Raw genomic sequence first — 16,509 nt, 5'->3', positions numbered from 1 at the left:
AATCCAATATGACCACGATTTAATCTTGATTTGAAGCTTTCGTGACTGCAGGAATCCATACTCTTTGGTTTTTTACCGAAAGAAGCAAAGAGTATGACCACTATTTGTTATGAACTAATCATTGCGGTTACAAGGTCAGTCAATAGTGCTTCCTCTTAGGGTCATGAAGTGAAAAAGTAAGCAATTTTACCATCGCATTAGACGTTTTAACAAGCCTTAATTAGGTGTTGCCAGGAAATTTTATTTAAAATCTAATTGCTTTGCTTGTGAAATGCAGTAAAGGGTGAATCATCTGAATGAATTGCCTCCTGTATGCCATTGAAATGCATGCTAAACAGCACTACAGCTTTTGTCTGCTGTTACTGTGTCCACTTGTAGATTGTGATTAATAATGCAATCATAGGTTGACTAAGAGCTGCCACTTTGCTGTAATTAGAAGTTTCCGAGCATTGTCCGGGATGGATGAGTGTAAGTGGTGATCGTTATTGTGTCCGTGCTCCTGGCTCCTCTAGTGCCCTGTGGGGGTAACTTGACAGAGCGCAGTGGGACCATTTTGTCGCCTGGTTACCCGGAGCCTTACGACAACAACCTGAACTGCGTGTGGCGGATCCTGGTACCGGAGGGAGCAGGAATTCAGGTGTGTCCTGTGTCACACATCGTGATGTCTGTCGTTTTCTTTCTTTGTGAAAATAACAGAAAGGGAATATACATCATACGACTATGTCCCGACTAAAGCACATTGAGCCAGCAGGGAACGTATTCTTTTCTTTTACTTTTTAAATGCAGGGTAAGAGATGATGTCAAAATATGATATGAGATGTATCGTGAAATTTTGATTCAATTAAACACTTTATATTTGAATAAATATTAGCATAATATTGTGTCACATTACAAATATATTATCCTGATTATAATATGCACTTTGTGCCCTTTATGTTAAAGCAAACAAGTTTAGCGTGTCTTAAAATCCGGTAGATGTGTCTGTGTGACCAGATTCGTATAACTTTATTGACAGCGGGCACCAGTTTGAGGGCGCAACTTACTTTCCAGAGCATCTTCTAAGGGGCCATCCATTTAGTACGTACGCAAAAATCTGTCAAAACTTGACCCCTCCCCCCCTCCCTGTACGCACGCTTACTTTTTACCTCCCCCCCCCCCGAATCCTATAGAACGGCCGATATTTAATCCACGCAGAAACTATCAAGGGTTAATATTATTAACGTGTTTAAGCAAACAGATAGTACTGTGTAACAAAATAAATGTCCCTGGGTAGTAAGTGTTATTTCCTAATTGCTTATGTCTCAAAAGTACAGAAAATGGCTATTATTCCCCACAAACGTTACTTTTGTGACCAGGACAGTGATATTTAGAAATGTATCTATTTTCAATGAGAAAACGTGTGCATTTGTGTCATTCCTTCACGTAAAGTCCTGGCCACAAAAGCAACGTTTGTGGGAAATAATAGCCATTTTCTATACTTTTTAGGCATAAGCAATAAAAAAAATAACACTTACTACCCAGGGACAAAAATCGTATTACATAGTGTAATCCACCGCCGGACTATCTAACTCATTTGAAGGCCAATGTAGACAAATTATTATCGAGGCTTCACCCCCCCTCCCCCCCGTTTCCTATGCGTACGTACATTGTCAGTAGACCCCCCATACACAAGCGTACGCATTTGGGTTAACACCCCCTCCTCCGCTCCATGCGTATGTACTAAATGGATGGCCCCTAACCACACATACTTGTGGGGAAGAGTTTTACGTTTTAGAGAAATGGTAAAGCTTTTATTGGTCGTGCAATATCTTGATAACCCAGAGAGGATCCCATTGCTAACTTTGCTTACCAGAATTAATTTGTCTCAAGCATTAAGGAAATTCAGAAAATTACGTAGGAAAATGCATTAGAATTATATATCTGTCCTTACCAGAATATAACGTGCCATTTCCATGAGTCCTTGTTTTTGCTAAATTGAGTCCATAATATACGATGCTTTTCACAAGAGCTCTTGTTCCACGATATTATAAATTACGGCAAACATATTTATTCATTGAGCTAAAAAAACTCAAAGTGGTGTGTAAATGAATGGAACACAATTCGTTTCCAACAGGCAGTTGAATTACTTGTGCTCTTAAAAAACATTATCTAAATTAACTGATGCCCATGGGACACCTATAAACATTTTATGGTATGAACTCTAATTATGTTTCTTTTGGTATCAGCCCGATTTGAAATTAAAGGCAGCGACTGTTATTAGAGTGCAGCCTTTTAAAATGACTAAAATAAATGCGGTACGGGCACGGCCAAGAAGTATGCTGCATTGTATTAAACTGTGCATTGTTGAGTGGTGCAGAATAATATATGACGGGACCTCCTTTGCCAGTACCAAAATATGAGAATAGGTTTTCCCCTTTTTTTCTGGCAACAAAATAGGTGTTAAGATGTTAAAACACCAAACTGAAACCTTTTTACAAGGAACCACGTTTGCAGTAACCACAATGGTCAGAATGCAAACAAAAAACATACTTGATAATATATGCATTAAATTTCGATTTAAAGCTTTCGTGACTGCAGGGATTCATCTTCTTGGTTCTTTCAGTAAAGTCACGTAGAAGGGAAATAATAAAATAATAAAAAATTAAACATAATAAAATAATTCTCACGACGTTTCGGCCACAACGCAAGCAGGTGAAGAACAGGTCTGTTGGGAAGACAGCGTCTGAATGAAACACCCCAGGCTTGGAGCATATATTTAAGTTGGGTTGGAGGGGGAAGAGCGCCTTGACAAAATAATTTGCATATCAAGAGGAATTTAGCATATTTATGGGAAATGCAGATATGGGATTAGTACTACTTGTGAAATGCGTAGGAGGTGGGCGGGGGGTTTCAAAGTCATATTATGCCCGTGAATTATGTAGGATTAGCAGCATCAATGGGAGGGGATAGGGGTAACATTAATAAAGGGAAGGAATGTTAATAGTATATAGCTGCAGTAACTAAACCACCACGTAAAAAACGAAAGTATAAACTACATAGTATCATCAGTATACTAAATCTACTCTCCAATAAGCTGAGCTACTAACAGTAAGTAATACATTACAATTCTATGTCGCAAAAATATAATATGCTTCCAGCTAAACTTTTTTCTCTTACATCACACGGGTCTGCCCCGTACTATATACTGCCATAGACAAACCCAACATTAAATTATATACTGTATTACTATACACCACCCTATACCTTCGACTATACATTGTAATATTACACTATGTATTATTATGGGTAGAATATACCAGCAATCAGTGAGTTATCCCTGACAAAACGATTAGCTGTATGTATTGGGCTTAGAATGGTGCCTGTATAAATTGTTGTTCATGGAACTATTTTCAATATTTATGAGGCAAATAGTAAATTGTCTTAGATATTTTTTTGTATCTTCATGAGGTTGAAATGTTGTTAAATAATTGTATGGTACAAAACTGACACAATCTGTGATGTAAAGACAATTACATTAGCGAAATTGGTCAAGCTATTGTCGGGTTTTATTGATATATTAAAAATCAAATATGGTCTTGTATTCCCACTCTTTCAAGGAAGGTATCACTAAGGTGTCAGTGATACAGTTTTGGTGACTAATATGTAAATATAGTCTCAAAGGAGTTTTATGATACCGAATTATAACAAATGGTGTTCTATAAGCCACAACACATTTTACAACTATTTTACCTGCACAGTGAAAAACATCTTCACTGCATAATATGTTAATGAACACTATATAAAATTGGATAATCCAGTTTTCATGGATGGATCGAATCCTGCGACCAGCAGTCACGATGTGGGTCAATTAATATCCAAATAAGGAGTCTGCTGCAGGAGGATGTGAAAAAACTCCAGGACAAACATGTAAATTATAGGAAATTGTGTTCCATTGTCAAGGAAAATGACGCAGTACTTGAATATCGTTATAAGGGGCGTCCATAAATAATGTCACGCGATTTTGGACGATTTTTGACCCCCTCCCTCCCTCGTCACACGGCGTCACAAAAAGTCAGACCCCCCTCAAATATGACGTCACAAAACTCTCCCCCCCCCCCCCCAAATAAATAAGTTATAACATGCTTCAAATCGCTTTAAACTATTGTCATTGTAGTGCGTATTTAATGTGGCGCTGCACTCTATTGTAGGAGAAAACATTTATTAAAAAGTCTATTTAATTAAGTATAACGTGTTGTCTATATTTATTTAAAGTTGCGCATTTTGATGTGACGTCACATTTCTCCCCCCCCCCTCGTCACACATCGTCACAAATGTCTGACCCCCCCCCCCCCGAGGTGCATGACGTCATTTATGGACGGCCCCTATGTAATATGCAAACATCCAGCATATATACATTTGCACGCCTCTGACTTGTGTTCGCGACCCGCTGGAGGAATTGTGTGCTATAATGAGACTTGTGATCATTCATGTTTGTTCCTTCTTGCAAAGTCGGCAGGGGTACAAATCTCCACTACTTAACAAATGATTGATATACAATTAATTTGCGATGCTTTGTGAGGAGTGGTGGTGCAGTGATTAGCACACCACGCTATTAACCCCGCTACCTGAGTTTGATTCCGATTCATGGCTAACATCAGTGGTGAGTGATATCAGAACTGTTCCTGAGCCAACTTCCCTTCATCCACCTGTGCTTAGGAGCAGGTGAAGTATGGTAAAATAACCTCCACAACCAAACTACTTATTATTATTTAAATGTATAAAACGCCCTTAAACTAACATTGGGGACATCCCCTGTAATGTGGGGAAGCCTTCACCGAGAAGTGGATTAACAAAGGGCTGTAAATTACAACTCCGATTAGCATGGTTGGTGACGTACAGTGCAAAAGAAGTTCAACATACAAACATATTACTGCACTATCATGGAAATAAAACCCTCTCAGAAACTGCATTGACAACATATCATGAACACCAACCAAAGCATATCCTACCACTATTTTTAACACTGCCTGATAATTATAACACACTAGCTTATATACCCAGCATTGCCCGGGTAAATTTTATTTTCAAAACTACTCTTAAAAATCTAACAGCAGTGTGTACTGACTGTGGTGATACTTGCTATGATTACAGCAGTGCATACTGTGGTGGTACCTGCTATAATTACAGCAGTGCATACCGACTGTGGTGGTACCCGCTATCACTACAGTAGTACATGCTAACTCTATAGCAGTATTTAGCAACTCTATAGCACAAAGTACTCACCTGACAGAGTGGCGCGGTGAGGCCTAGTCCCGTGCAGAGCCTCCGGCCTCGCCTAGATTGTCTAGCCGGCCGAGATGGCACCTTGGCAGGCTGGGGTTGGGCTGCTACCCCTGACCCCCCCCCCCACCCCAGCCACGATCTCCCTGGCCGCTCTGCAGTAATATCTACGGCCTAGAGTGGTTGCATCTAGCGACTGTATAGTAGTAATAACTGCACGCATCGGGGTGGGGGAGACATCACACAGTGAAGAATTAACATCAGCATTTAGTGTATTTTTATAGCATTTTTAAACGCGAAAGAAAATATCCCCCTTACTCCCACCGAAGGCGTGCGACTTGGCATGGGCCGTCCCCCCCACCAAAGGCACGTGAGTTGGTATGGTCGCGCACTCGTCATTAATAAATAAATGATAAGCGCACAAAAATCGCACTAAATCGCTAATTAAACAAATTTTAAGTTGACGGATGTGAAAAAGGAATAGCGCTTGCTCACCGCAGGGCTTACGGCTTGGTACCTGGCTATTTTTTTTTCACGGAAACCCCACCGTTGGAGAGGCAAATTGTTCGCAAGCGCGCGAACAGCCACAAACCCACAAACAAACCCACAAACAGACAATGTTTAAAAAAAATTCTAGAAGAAGATGATAGATGATGTATGCTCTTGTAAATTAATGTTAAAGTAAAAGTTGTGTTCCAGAACAGAAAAAAGGTATACTGTATCGACCTTATATAACAATGATTGTTATGGTTTTTTTGTAAGTGTTGTACCAAAAACAAGGTTTTCATGTCCAGGCAACTTCTCAGTGTATGTTCTTTTCTTAGCGTACGAGCTAAGTAAAGAGTTATACAGAATCAATGGTGTAACGGATTACGGGAGCCTGACAGTCACGTACACTCACCATTTGTCGGCAGGAGTGAAAATCGATGTCGACAAACGCATCACTTGTAATCAATTCTAATTATTGCCGAGCGTAATTTATAAATTGAAAGTGGGTTAGTTAACTGGGAATTGATTTGTGGGCTAATTTGCTGCCATCTTAGTGAACTGAATAACTGTCACGGCCACGAGATAGCGTCCGTTGCTGACGGTATGTGTCTCTGCAGATCCAGGTCGTAAGTTTTGCCACAGAACACAATTGGGACTCCTTGGAGGTTTACGATGGAGCCAATGCTGACTCTCCCAGGCTTGGAAGCTTTTCAGGTGACACTAGACCTGCATGTCAAATACGGTGTGCATATATAGCCTCGCATTTTTTTTTACAAATTCAATGGACTTTAAACGTAAGCCAATATTTGTAATATTTCCTATGTTATTGAAATGTTTTACCATTGTGTTATTGCAGTTACTGTTATCTTATGGCATCACACCAATATATATTAACTGTTTTTGTTTCAAGTAATGTTACGGATCAAGCTGTGAAATTAATATTCAATTTGGTTTTTTTTGTAATAACTTTTTTTCCAAATGTGGAATAATATGTCTTCAGAACTCCAGTCATATGGCGAAAATACTTCTCTTCACTAAGCTATTACTTTATACTGAGATAAAGCACACCATTTGCTTTATGTTTGGCATGTTCTTTTTTTTGCAACTTCTGCTATTTGAATGCTACAGTTGCTATTAATGGTAGTGTTTAAAATAATTTGATTCGAAGCTGTCCCTTCTGCCTAGACATCGAAATGCTTTTGAAGCAATGCCTCTAGTAGTCTATTGCGATTTGGAATTCAATGTGTGCATAATTCCAACAATATCATTCCTTAAGCGAACCGTTGAAATTATATAATAAGGGATAGGCAACTGCCAAGTAGCAAGATCGGGTCAATTTAGTGCAATAGTGCATGTGTATGAATGGCAGTCACATCTTTGTGCAGTGTAGCTTTTAGAACAATTGACTGTTTCTTGCATAGTGCATATAAGATGATATGCACTGGAAGATGTATGAATCCACCAATGGCAAGTAGTGTTAGGTTTGAAAAAGCAAATGTATATGGAAGTGACTAGATTGCTCAGTGTGAAGTCCATGCCACAGGACTGGGCCAAAATCCTTAGTTTAAATCTGGGCAAAATCGTGAAGTTGGAGTGTCTTGAGTTGATGTGATGACCTCATGACTCTCCAATGACAACCACAACTACAAACTTCATATTATTTTTTTTTAATTATTATTATTTTAATGTTTTTGTAGCTTTCAGAACAAAATGTGTATTTAGATTTTACTGCTATGTGATGAACCTCATTATAGCAGAGCATGTGAGAACATGCAGTGCTTATAGTGTGGATAAAAGGCAACTAACTGAATGAAAATCAACAGTAGTTCTGTGATATTACCTTCAAAAGGGTGATCTCGAACAGGAGGACATACACTCCCTTTTTTGCAATGGTTTCAATCGCAATATAATTTTGAAAAGGACATAAAAAAAACTGTCCACAATTTGGAAAATATGACCCGAGCATGATTAGAAATATAAGTAAAAATAATTCTCTACTTTTTCCTTTCGGGATTTAGATCTTGTCTCTGTAAAAACCGTACAAGTCGATAAGGGCTATATTTCTTTGTCAATTTACTTTTTTTAAAGTCTAAAATAATTCTGGATGGAATAAGGATGACAACTGTAAAATGTGTAGATTACATATGAATTCATGTCTAAAGTATTGCAATTTAATTAAAATACATTGATGCCTGTAAATTATCCATTGTTAAAGGAATACAAATGTATGTTATTGTTTGATATTTTGTAGGAACGACACTCCCTTCATTGATCAACAGCACGTCCAACCAACTGTACCTCCATTTTCAAAGCGACCTCAGCGTTGGAGCAGCTGGATTCCACCTAATTTACACAGGTATGTTGTTTTGTTCAATGGGAAAAAAAAGTTGTTGTTTATCTGAATAAAATTTTTTTTTGAAAATAACTGTGCAAAAATTACATTTTACATGGTTGATGAGCAGCCTTTCTGAGCTGACTCATAACGGTTCTTTTTTCCAAAAGTGCATTTGCGCCATATGTACAAAATACATTTAATGTGATGTGGAATGTGTGGAAAATGTGATGAATTTAACTGATTGTATTAGACTAATGCATTTGGATACTGAAACATCTTATGGAGTATAGCTTAGTAATGATATAATTTTCATTATATTAAAGCTCATGTGCTTCCATATTAAATATATATATGTTTGTATTAATTACTATGATGTATTATGCTATTCTTGTCAAAGAAGTTCCATGTTCGTGACATTCAGTTACAATTCTGCTTGTCAACATCACAATTAAATTCTGGTCAACTCCACATGCAATGATCAGGAAAGTCATGCAGCATGAATTCATATGTTTCTCTTATACATAGCAATTATTCAAAGTGGAACATGGGCTGCAGAGCATTCAGTTCAATGTAATTGGTGCTCAGATATGTTCTCTGAATTTCTTATCGCAGCAATTGGTTTGTCATCATGTCCGGAACCCGTCGTACCAAGTAACAGCATAAAAATAGGGGACCGATACCTGGTGAACGACGTTGTTTCCTTCCAGTGTGAGCCTGGCTATACACTCGAGGTAAAAACGGCCGAATGCAAAACATTACATGTTGAATACACATTAAGATACACAAACATGAATGTAAATATACGTAACATTTACAAGGATTGTCGCCATTGTCTAATTATATTATGAAAGCGCTCGGACTGCCAATACAGAGGTTGTCATTTCAATCCTCCGGCTTAGCGGTTGAAACAACGGGCAAGTTTCTTGAATCCCTCCACCTCTATCCACCCAAAAGTATAATGGGTACAACAACAATTTGTTGATCGGAGGTCGCATGGAAGAGAAGCTGAGAAATATGCAATGTAGTATGCACCATTGCTTGGAATCACACTGAGAGACGAAACGAGGAACATGTAGATGAGAGGGCATTTGCAAGTTAGAGACATCATATTGGCTCTTGTGAAAAAATAGGCCTGAGCAGGACAATGTCCTTGAAGGGATTATGGAGATGGTATACGACAAACAATAGAGTAGTTGTCAGAGGAAGGAACACAACAAAGTGGAACTCTCCCGAGGAGATGAAGTGATGAAATCGGCTCATGTGCGGGAGTTAATTGTTACTCCACCAGACAGTGAGAGATGGTGATGCCTTGGGAAGTTATAAATTCAGCAGTGGATACCTGATGACGATGAATCACATAAACAATACCAAACTGAATAATGTCAGCCTTAGTAAAGAGATACTATTTTCATGAATAACCCCATCGTATTTTACTTAAAATGCAAATAGAAATCGCCCGACAAAATACGGATGGCTGAAGAAACATGCACATTATATTTTTTCCGCCTGAGGACGACCGCTTGTGTTGCGATCAAAATGTCGTGATTTATTTTATTTTTCTACCTACGTGACTTTACCGAACGAACCAAAGAGTATGGATTCCTGCAGTCACGAAAGCTTCAAATCAAGAATGCACATTCAAAGCTAACTTTTTGAAATCACATAATTACTTTATTTCCCCTCTGCTCCCTATTTGCTTACATTTCCCTTAATGTTCCTGGAAAGCTATTTCCCAGTGATCTAATGTGTTGATTTTCCTTGTCCTGTTTCACGCTGTCCAGGGGCATTCGTTCATTTCCTGCATGCCTGGCCCGGTCCGGCGTTGGAACTATGCCCCTCCTCTGTGTATTGGTCAGTCCTCCTTTGAAAGCATTTAAAGCTGCTTGTTTTGCTGCATGGGTTGTTTTTTTTTTTTAAACAGTAAACAAAATACTGGCAGCTCAAACACATTTAGCCAACAACGATAAATCTGATTCTTTTTGTTTCAAAGAAAAAAAAAGTTTGCTTAATTACACACAAAATGAAAAGTTTTCCATTTCAGCGACTAGCGATTAAAGTTGATTTAACGATGCTTGTGTTAATTTCAGCTCGCTGTGGCGGAACGTTTGATGACTTTAATGGTGTCGTCTTAAGTCCTGGTTTCCCTGGGAATTACCCCTCCAACCTTGATTGCACATGGAAAATTAACCTGCCCATTGGCTTTGGTGAGTGCTTTAAGAATGAATGAACGCTTATAATTTTGCAAACATTTTAACAATGTATCACTTTTCAAGCAAACGTTTAAAATAATACCTTCATTTTCAACAGCTAATTATTTCATAAAACATTAGTTAATCTAAAAAGTATTGTTTGGAAGTGTTTTTTGTATTAGGAAATATGCACATACATTTTTTATTGAATTGTTGTTTTACACAAGAATGTAATGGATGTTCTGCTGCTGATAATAATAATCAATTTCCCTTCTCCTTTGACATGTGCTGTGCATATGATCATAGGAATCTACTTCACATTTCTCAACTTCTCCACTGAACCCATCCATGATTACCTGGAGATTAAAAGTGGTCCTGCTGAGGCTGGCACAGTCATCGGCCGCTTCAGCGGTCCCTTACTCCCGGCCTCTCTTATTAGCACAATGCATGTGACAACGCTGTACTTCCACAGTGATTATTCCCAGAACAAGCAAGGCTTCAAGATCAGTTATGAAGGTAATATCAGTGATACTTAGACACACATGTGGAATAAGTTTACAGGTTGTGATTCATAATTGGATTGTCGGGGTCAGATCACATATGTAAAAATGTGTGTCGTAAATCCTCCTCCGTCCGATACAACCAATTATAAAGTTGTCACGTGAACAAACGTGACGATTTATTACTTCTTCAGCAGCAGTGGTTGTGTAATGTCACAATATTTAACGATTGGTGATGATGTTCCGTTGATCATTACAACATTATCAGGCAGTTGTCAGATGTGTGAAAATATCCTCCAGACTTGGGCCTTAAATATGGGGTGTGATGTCACCAATGTGCACCCACAAGGGAAGTACTTTGGGTAATTCAACATAATAGACAAAGTTAATTAGTTGAACAAGATGGCTGTTAGATTATAATATATTATGTTGGATATGCTAATGAGGTGCACATTTATGTAGTGATACTGGTCAATCATAGATAATTAGGAATACTAAATGGTGAGTAATATTATAATACTGCTATGTTAGTTTCAAATAACGCAAATACACTTTGTTGTGAGATTGCTCTCCAACACACTGGTGTGCTGCAGCAGTAATAAATTGGCACTTTTATTCAACGCAATAACTTTATTAATTTCCTCTATCGGGTGTAGGAGGGTTTTACGATGCACATTGTACTCACGCGACCTGACCCCAAAAATGTATTATCAATCAAAATATTGGTCGCAAAAGCCTACGTGTTCAATGTTTACAGGTTGTTCATGAAAGTAAAAATGTAATGTTCCAGTCCTGCAATTGCATACTCATGTTACTGCTGGGGCAGGGGCCTCCACTAGAGGGAGCTGTAGAGATCAGCTCTAGAGGGTATTTAGCCTCCTCCTCCATGCTGGCTCGACATTTAGGCTTACCCACACTTTACCCCACCACACGTGACCTGCTGATCGCCTTACCAGTGGTGCACCCATTGAGGCTGCTCGGTGGACAGAGGCGGTAGGGTTTTAAGAACCATTACCCCCCCCCCCATTGTTTCAATTGCAGCGTCAGCAAACACTAAATTACAAGTCTATTGTGCTAACCATTCCACCACGGCGGCTGTTTCTATAAAGGTGACCACAGTTTAAACTGTGGGCTTGTGTGAAACAACAAAGTGTATTCCGATCAACAACATATTGAGTAATCCGCACTAGCACATAACAAAACATTCAAAAAACCTCAAATTTATTTCATAATTGAAGAATTATACTGTTATGAGGTCATCCTGAGTGTGATAACCTTTGACTTTACAAGTTATTAAGGTGCTCAATAAGGAAATAGACTACATACCCAGGTTTTAGAGGGATGAGACTTGTGATAAATGCTTCATACCACCAAGTGACCGAAATGGAACTCCTGCCTACTTGTCATTCTTTAATAATGGATGATTATTTTATTAACGCACTTTGTAATGTTGTGGTGCAACAGTTCTCCGAATTAAAGCACAACAGGCAGTTTACTAATTGCATTTTAAAATCCTGGGCTGTTGTTGCTCATCAATGCAATACATATTGCACCAAAACAATTTGCAATGAAGCGGCATTAATTAACACGTGTTGTTCCCCCCCCCCTCCACTTTCATTGCAGCATATGAGCTTCAGAATTGTCCAGATCCGAGACCTTTTACAAATGGATATGTGGTTGGTAGCAACTTTGGAGTTGGCCAGTCAATTTCATTTGAATGTTTTCCTGGCTATGTGCTGATTGGTAGTGCAGTTCTTACTTGTCAGCATGGCCACAGCAGACACTGGAGCTATCCTATACCCTCTTGTGAAGGTGAGGACGTCACCGTTGTGTATTTGTACACGTCGCTTCATGCCGTGCTTCATGTTGCCATTTGGTAACTGTCATTGAGTGACACGCATCAACGGGTGTGGGTCCTTTGTTCAATAGCTCATTGCATTTTCAACAGGTGACCGAATACTTTTGAAAGATATTGCTGCATATCATACAGAGGAAAGCATTCAACGATTGAATAACTGGATTGAGATTGTCAGGATACAGGGAGAGGCTTTGAATTAAAAAGCAGTTTTCCAAGGAACGCTTCAGTCTTATTTTAGTGGCGTTTCTATAAATTGAGCATCCTCTTTAATGACCAATGTCTTTTTAAATCTTTTTCTAAACGTGCCTATTGTATTTGATGCACTGAGCATTGCCTGGCACCTGTATTCACAAACATCATAAATGAGAGGAAGCTGGGAATCGAGGCCAACGTATAATTTTTTTCACACATGTCCACTCTGTATTTTGTAAACTTTTTTACGGCAGTCATTCTATACAATTATTTAAGTTTCTGTAAAGCTCTTATTGCTAGTTGCATAAGCAGACGAATGGTGCAATACAAATAATTAGGAGTCTTGTTGCAGTGTGATATTTTGTTTTATTATAGTTGATTAAAATTGCATACAAATATTTAGTATTTGTGTAATTTCAAGATAACGTATGTAACTAGAGTGTACATCATTTGCAATACTGGGAAGCTTTGAACTGTCCATTATTAATGAATCCTTAAAAGTACTGTTGGAAGCCTTCTGCACAGTATTATTTATTAAAATATATTCAGTGTTCGTTATTTAATTAGATTTTTATAACTTTTAATTCATTAGGAGTTTTAAAGTATGCAATTTCTATTAGACTAATTACTGTATCGAGAAACAAAAACACATCCTTGCAGTTGTATGCCTACTAGTAATCATATTTGTTTTTTTCATTTTAGACTTTATTTGCTCTTGCATCTAGTTTTTTTTCTATTTTGGTATTTTACAGCATTTCATTCTTTGTCATTGATGCTTGAAATATAATAACTCATTTAAGAGTTTCGTATGCATAAACCCAGTCAATTTTTAATAATTAATGAGACAATTCAATGTTTTGCCCAATAACTAAGTTATTTGTATGTAATATTAAGTTGTGTAAATCTAAACCTTTAAACTAATTTAAGCACGTAAAAAAATGTGCCTATTTGTTGATATTAATTGTTTTTTCTTTGCATTTTATCATCAGCCAAGTACCATTTTATGTACACACGCAAGGCATGACATGTAATATGTTGATCTTGCCAAATACCATATTTTATCGTATGCCATATTTCATGCTCATTACCCAGTCGAAGGGCCTGAAGAAAGATCTAACTGTATGCAAACATGCTTTGTTGAAGTCTCTTCTCAAGACATTGTGATAGAAACTTGTATATAAATATCAGAGGAGCTACTTGGCCATCGTTGTACAAACAATTTGCAAAGCGATGCCCATTTTCGTACGAAAAAAAACCCCGAAAATTCCCATAACATATATTATGCTGCACTAAAAGCACACCCTTTCCGCCACATCGCGTGCCAAAATTGCGGAATGGACAAAAGTAGTCAAGTGGTTAGGGTGGGGCCAGCGACGATGGAAACTGCAAATATGTGGAAACGCTTTAACTTGTTTGTATATGTTGAACTTATTTCACACTGTACGTAGCCAACCGTGCTAAATCGGAGGTGCGGACTTTGTGCGAGATTACATAGAGCACATACTTTGGAGACGGTGACTTTTACGGGGAGCTCTTGAGAGGGCATGGTGGCCGATTCCACACAAATTAATTTGCTCGTTTGTCACCTCCATCTGGCAACCATTTTGCCTGCAACGCAACATGAATTGCGCCTAAAGTGTCCGCACGCTCATGTCTGCAATTGCAACAACTGAAATGGTTGCTAGAAGCGGAACATTTTCAGGATTATATTGAATTGAAAGTAATGCTCTACCTTTGCATCATATGCTGTTGGTATTACATTGCAACAATACTCCAGTGTTGGAAATTGCATTCATAGAATGCGTTGTATTTAAAATGCATTCGCATTACCTCTGCTTAGATGCAGATTAGTAATATGGTTTATTTGGCTCTAATTCCATGCAGTTTTTGCTCTGATTTGTGCTGCATCATGAAATCCATCAACTTGGTTTATGCGTTTTGACATGAAATTAACTCAAGTGTGAGCATGCTAATAAATGTACAAATTATTTATATAATATTTAATTAAACTGGGCATTCGGAGTCGCCTTGAATTGCTCACAATGTTCACAATGCGCAACTTTGGCATGCTTTGAATTATTTTTAAACAACTAGACGATACTAATTAGTTGTCATTGAAGAGATGTATTATTGTCTTTTGCTGCACATTGTAGTGCAATCCATTACTGGCCATATTAATGAGATGCAGTGTTTTATTGTATTTTATATTTACTTAATAGTTTACAAGGATGAAAAACATATCCATAAATTACCACATTTCTTCATGCATGGTGAAATATATTGTATTTATATAACACACACACTCGTGTACGGCCATTAAAACCGCCTCACGTATCTTTGTCTCTTTTCGTTTTTACTTAAAGCTCCCTGTGGCGGCAACGTAACGGGACTGAGCGGCACTGTTTACTCGCCTGGGTTTCCAAACGAATACCCAAACTTCCAGGACTGCTATTGGCTCATCATGGTTCCCCCGGGGAACGGCATCTTTCTCAATTTCACCGTTTTACAGACGGAGCCCGTCTACGACTTCATCACTGTGTGGTACTGGTGCAGTGCACGGCTCACTCACACACACACATAAAAGCACTGAGGTTACTAAAAACGACCAAAAAAAGTATTTTTTTATTTTACCAGGTAAGGCCCACTGAGCTATAAAGCTCTCTTTTTCAAAAGTGACCTGGCCACAAATGATAGCTCAAAAAAGTAGCTTATCTTGTGGAAATGTATCGCCGCCAAATACTCTAAACGCATGTTTCTAAATGTGGAGGGAAAACCGGAGGACCCAGATAAAAAATCCACGCGACCACGTGGAGAACATTCAAACTTCAAATGTACAGGTGTTAGGGTCAGGATCGAACCAACGACATCCTGCTTATCAGACGAGGAGGTTAATAGCTTGTCACGATGTATCATCATTGGGCAATCATTACACATAATACATTTTTGACAGCATTTGAATAGAGAATTGTTAGAGTAAGAAAAGGTCATGGCAAAAGTATGCTTAATTTCACACAGTGTAAATTAAATTTCCAAATGTAATGTTGAGGTTGGTGTTTAAAGGTGCACATTGTATTTTATTCAGCAGTAGTCTTGCTGAATGCCTTTTACCCTTCACTTCTTCCTTGCCAAAACAGGCATATTTTTTTTAAAGTACAGAACTGCTGTTCATTTGTTTTGTTTAAGGATAATTCATAGGTTTTTTGCAAGTCATTCATTATTTCAGGAAAGTATGTGTTTATGCAATTATTGTTCAATTTGTTTACTCTCTGTGAAGCTTTTCCAAAAAGTTATTTACTCTCCAAGTTAACGTCTGAATACTTACATTTTTAGGCAGTAACAACATTGAAAGACAGGAGCTATCATCATGTTGCTCACAGTCGGCATTATATAATGTTACTCGTAACATGAACTGACATTTCCAAAGTTTTATTCAATTATTCACGTCCACTGCCTTTATTCGTTCATAACGTAAAGAGTAAAATGGTAAAATCTTAATATAAATAATTCAAGCTGAATGTGGTATCAGCACCACACCACCTGTCATTGCAAATGTAAGGCACCGCTTAGTCATACCGACAAATTAAATTGAACCCCTATTTGCAAGATTATCAGATTGTTATATTACATTTGGCATTTGATTGCTTGACCTCTTAGAGTTTAAGGTATAATTGTAAACTGTGATTGGAC

General features: G+C 38.1%; 1 protein-coding gene across 2 annotated transcripts in view; it reads left to right on the top strand.

Moving 5' to 3' along the window:
• CSMD3 (CUB and Sushi multiple domains 3) overlaps positions 1-16,509 on the top strand; it is a 446,157-nt gene that overhangs the window by 350,048 nt on the left and 79,600 nt on the right. For both annotated transcript variants that reach the window (XM_078593568.1, XM_078593567.1), the window contains 9 exons: positions 513-637; positions 6,366-6,462; positions 8,000-8,104; positions 8,696-8,814; positions 9,865-9,934; positions 10,171-10,287; positions 10,579-10,788; positions 12,396-12,584; positions 15,186-15,363. In XM_078593568.1, the coding sequence (XP_078449694.1) occupies positions 513-637; positions 6,366-6,462; positions 8,000-8,104; positions 8,696-8,814; positions 9,865-9,934; positions 10,171-10,287; positions 10,579-10,788; positions 12,396-12,584; positions 15,186-15,363 (1,210 nt within the window). The remainder of the gene's footprint in view (positions 1-512; positions 638-6,365; positions 6,463-7,999; positions 8,105-8,695; positions 8,815-9,864; positions 9,935-10,170; positions 10,288-10,578; positions 10,789-12,395; positions 12,585-15,185; positions 15,364-16,509) is intronic.

The sequence above is a fragment of the Lampetra planeri genome, chromosome 4 (genome assembly GCF_965212315.1).
Source record: "Lampetra planeri chromosome 4, kcLamPlan1.2.h2, whole genome shotgun sequence".
NCBI classification, from domain to species: Eukaryota; Metazoa; Chordata; class Hyperoartia; order Petromyzontiformes; family Petromyzontidae; genus Lampetra; species Lampetra planeri.
This window is presented reverse-complemented; position numbering and strand designations above follow the sequence as displayed.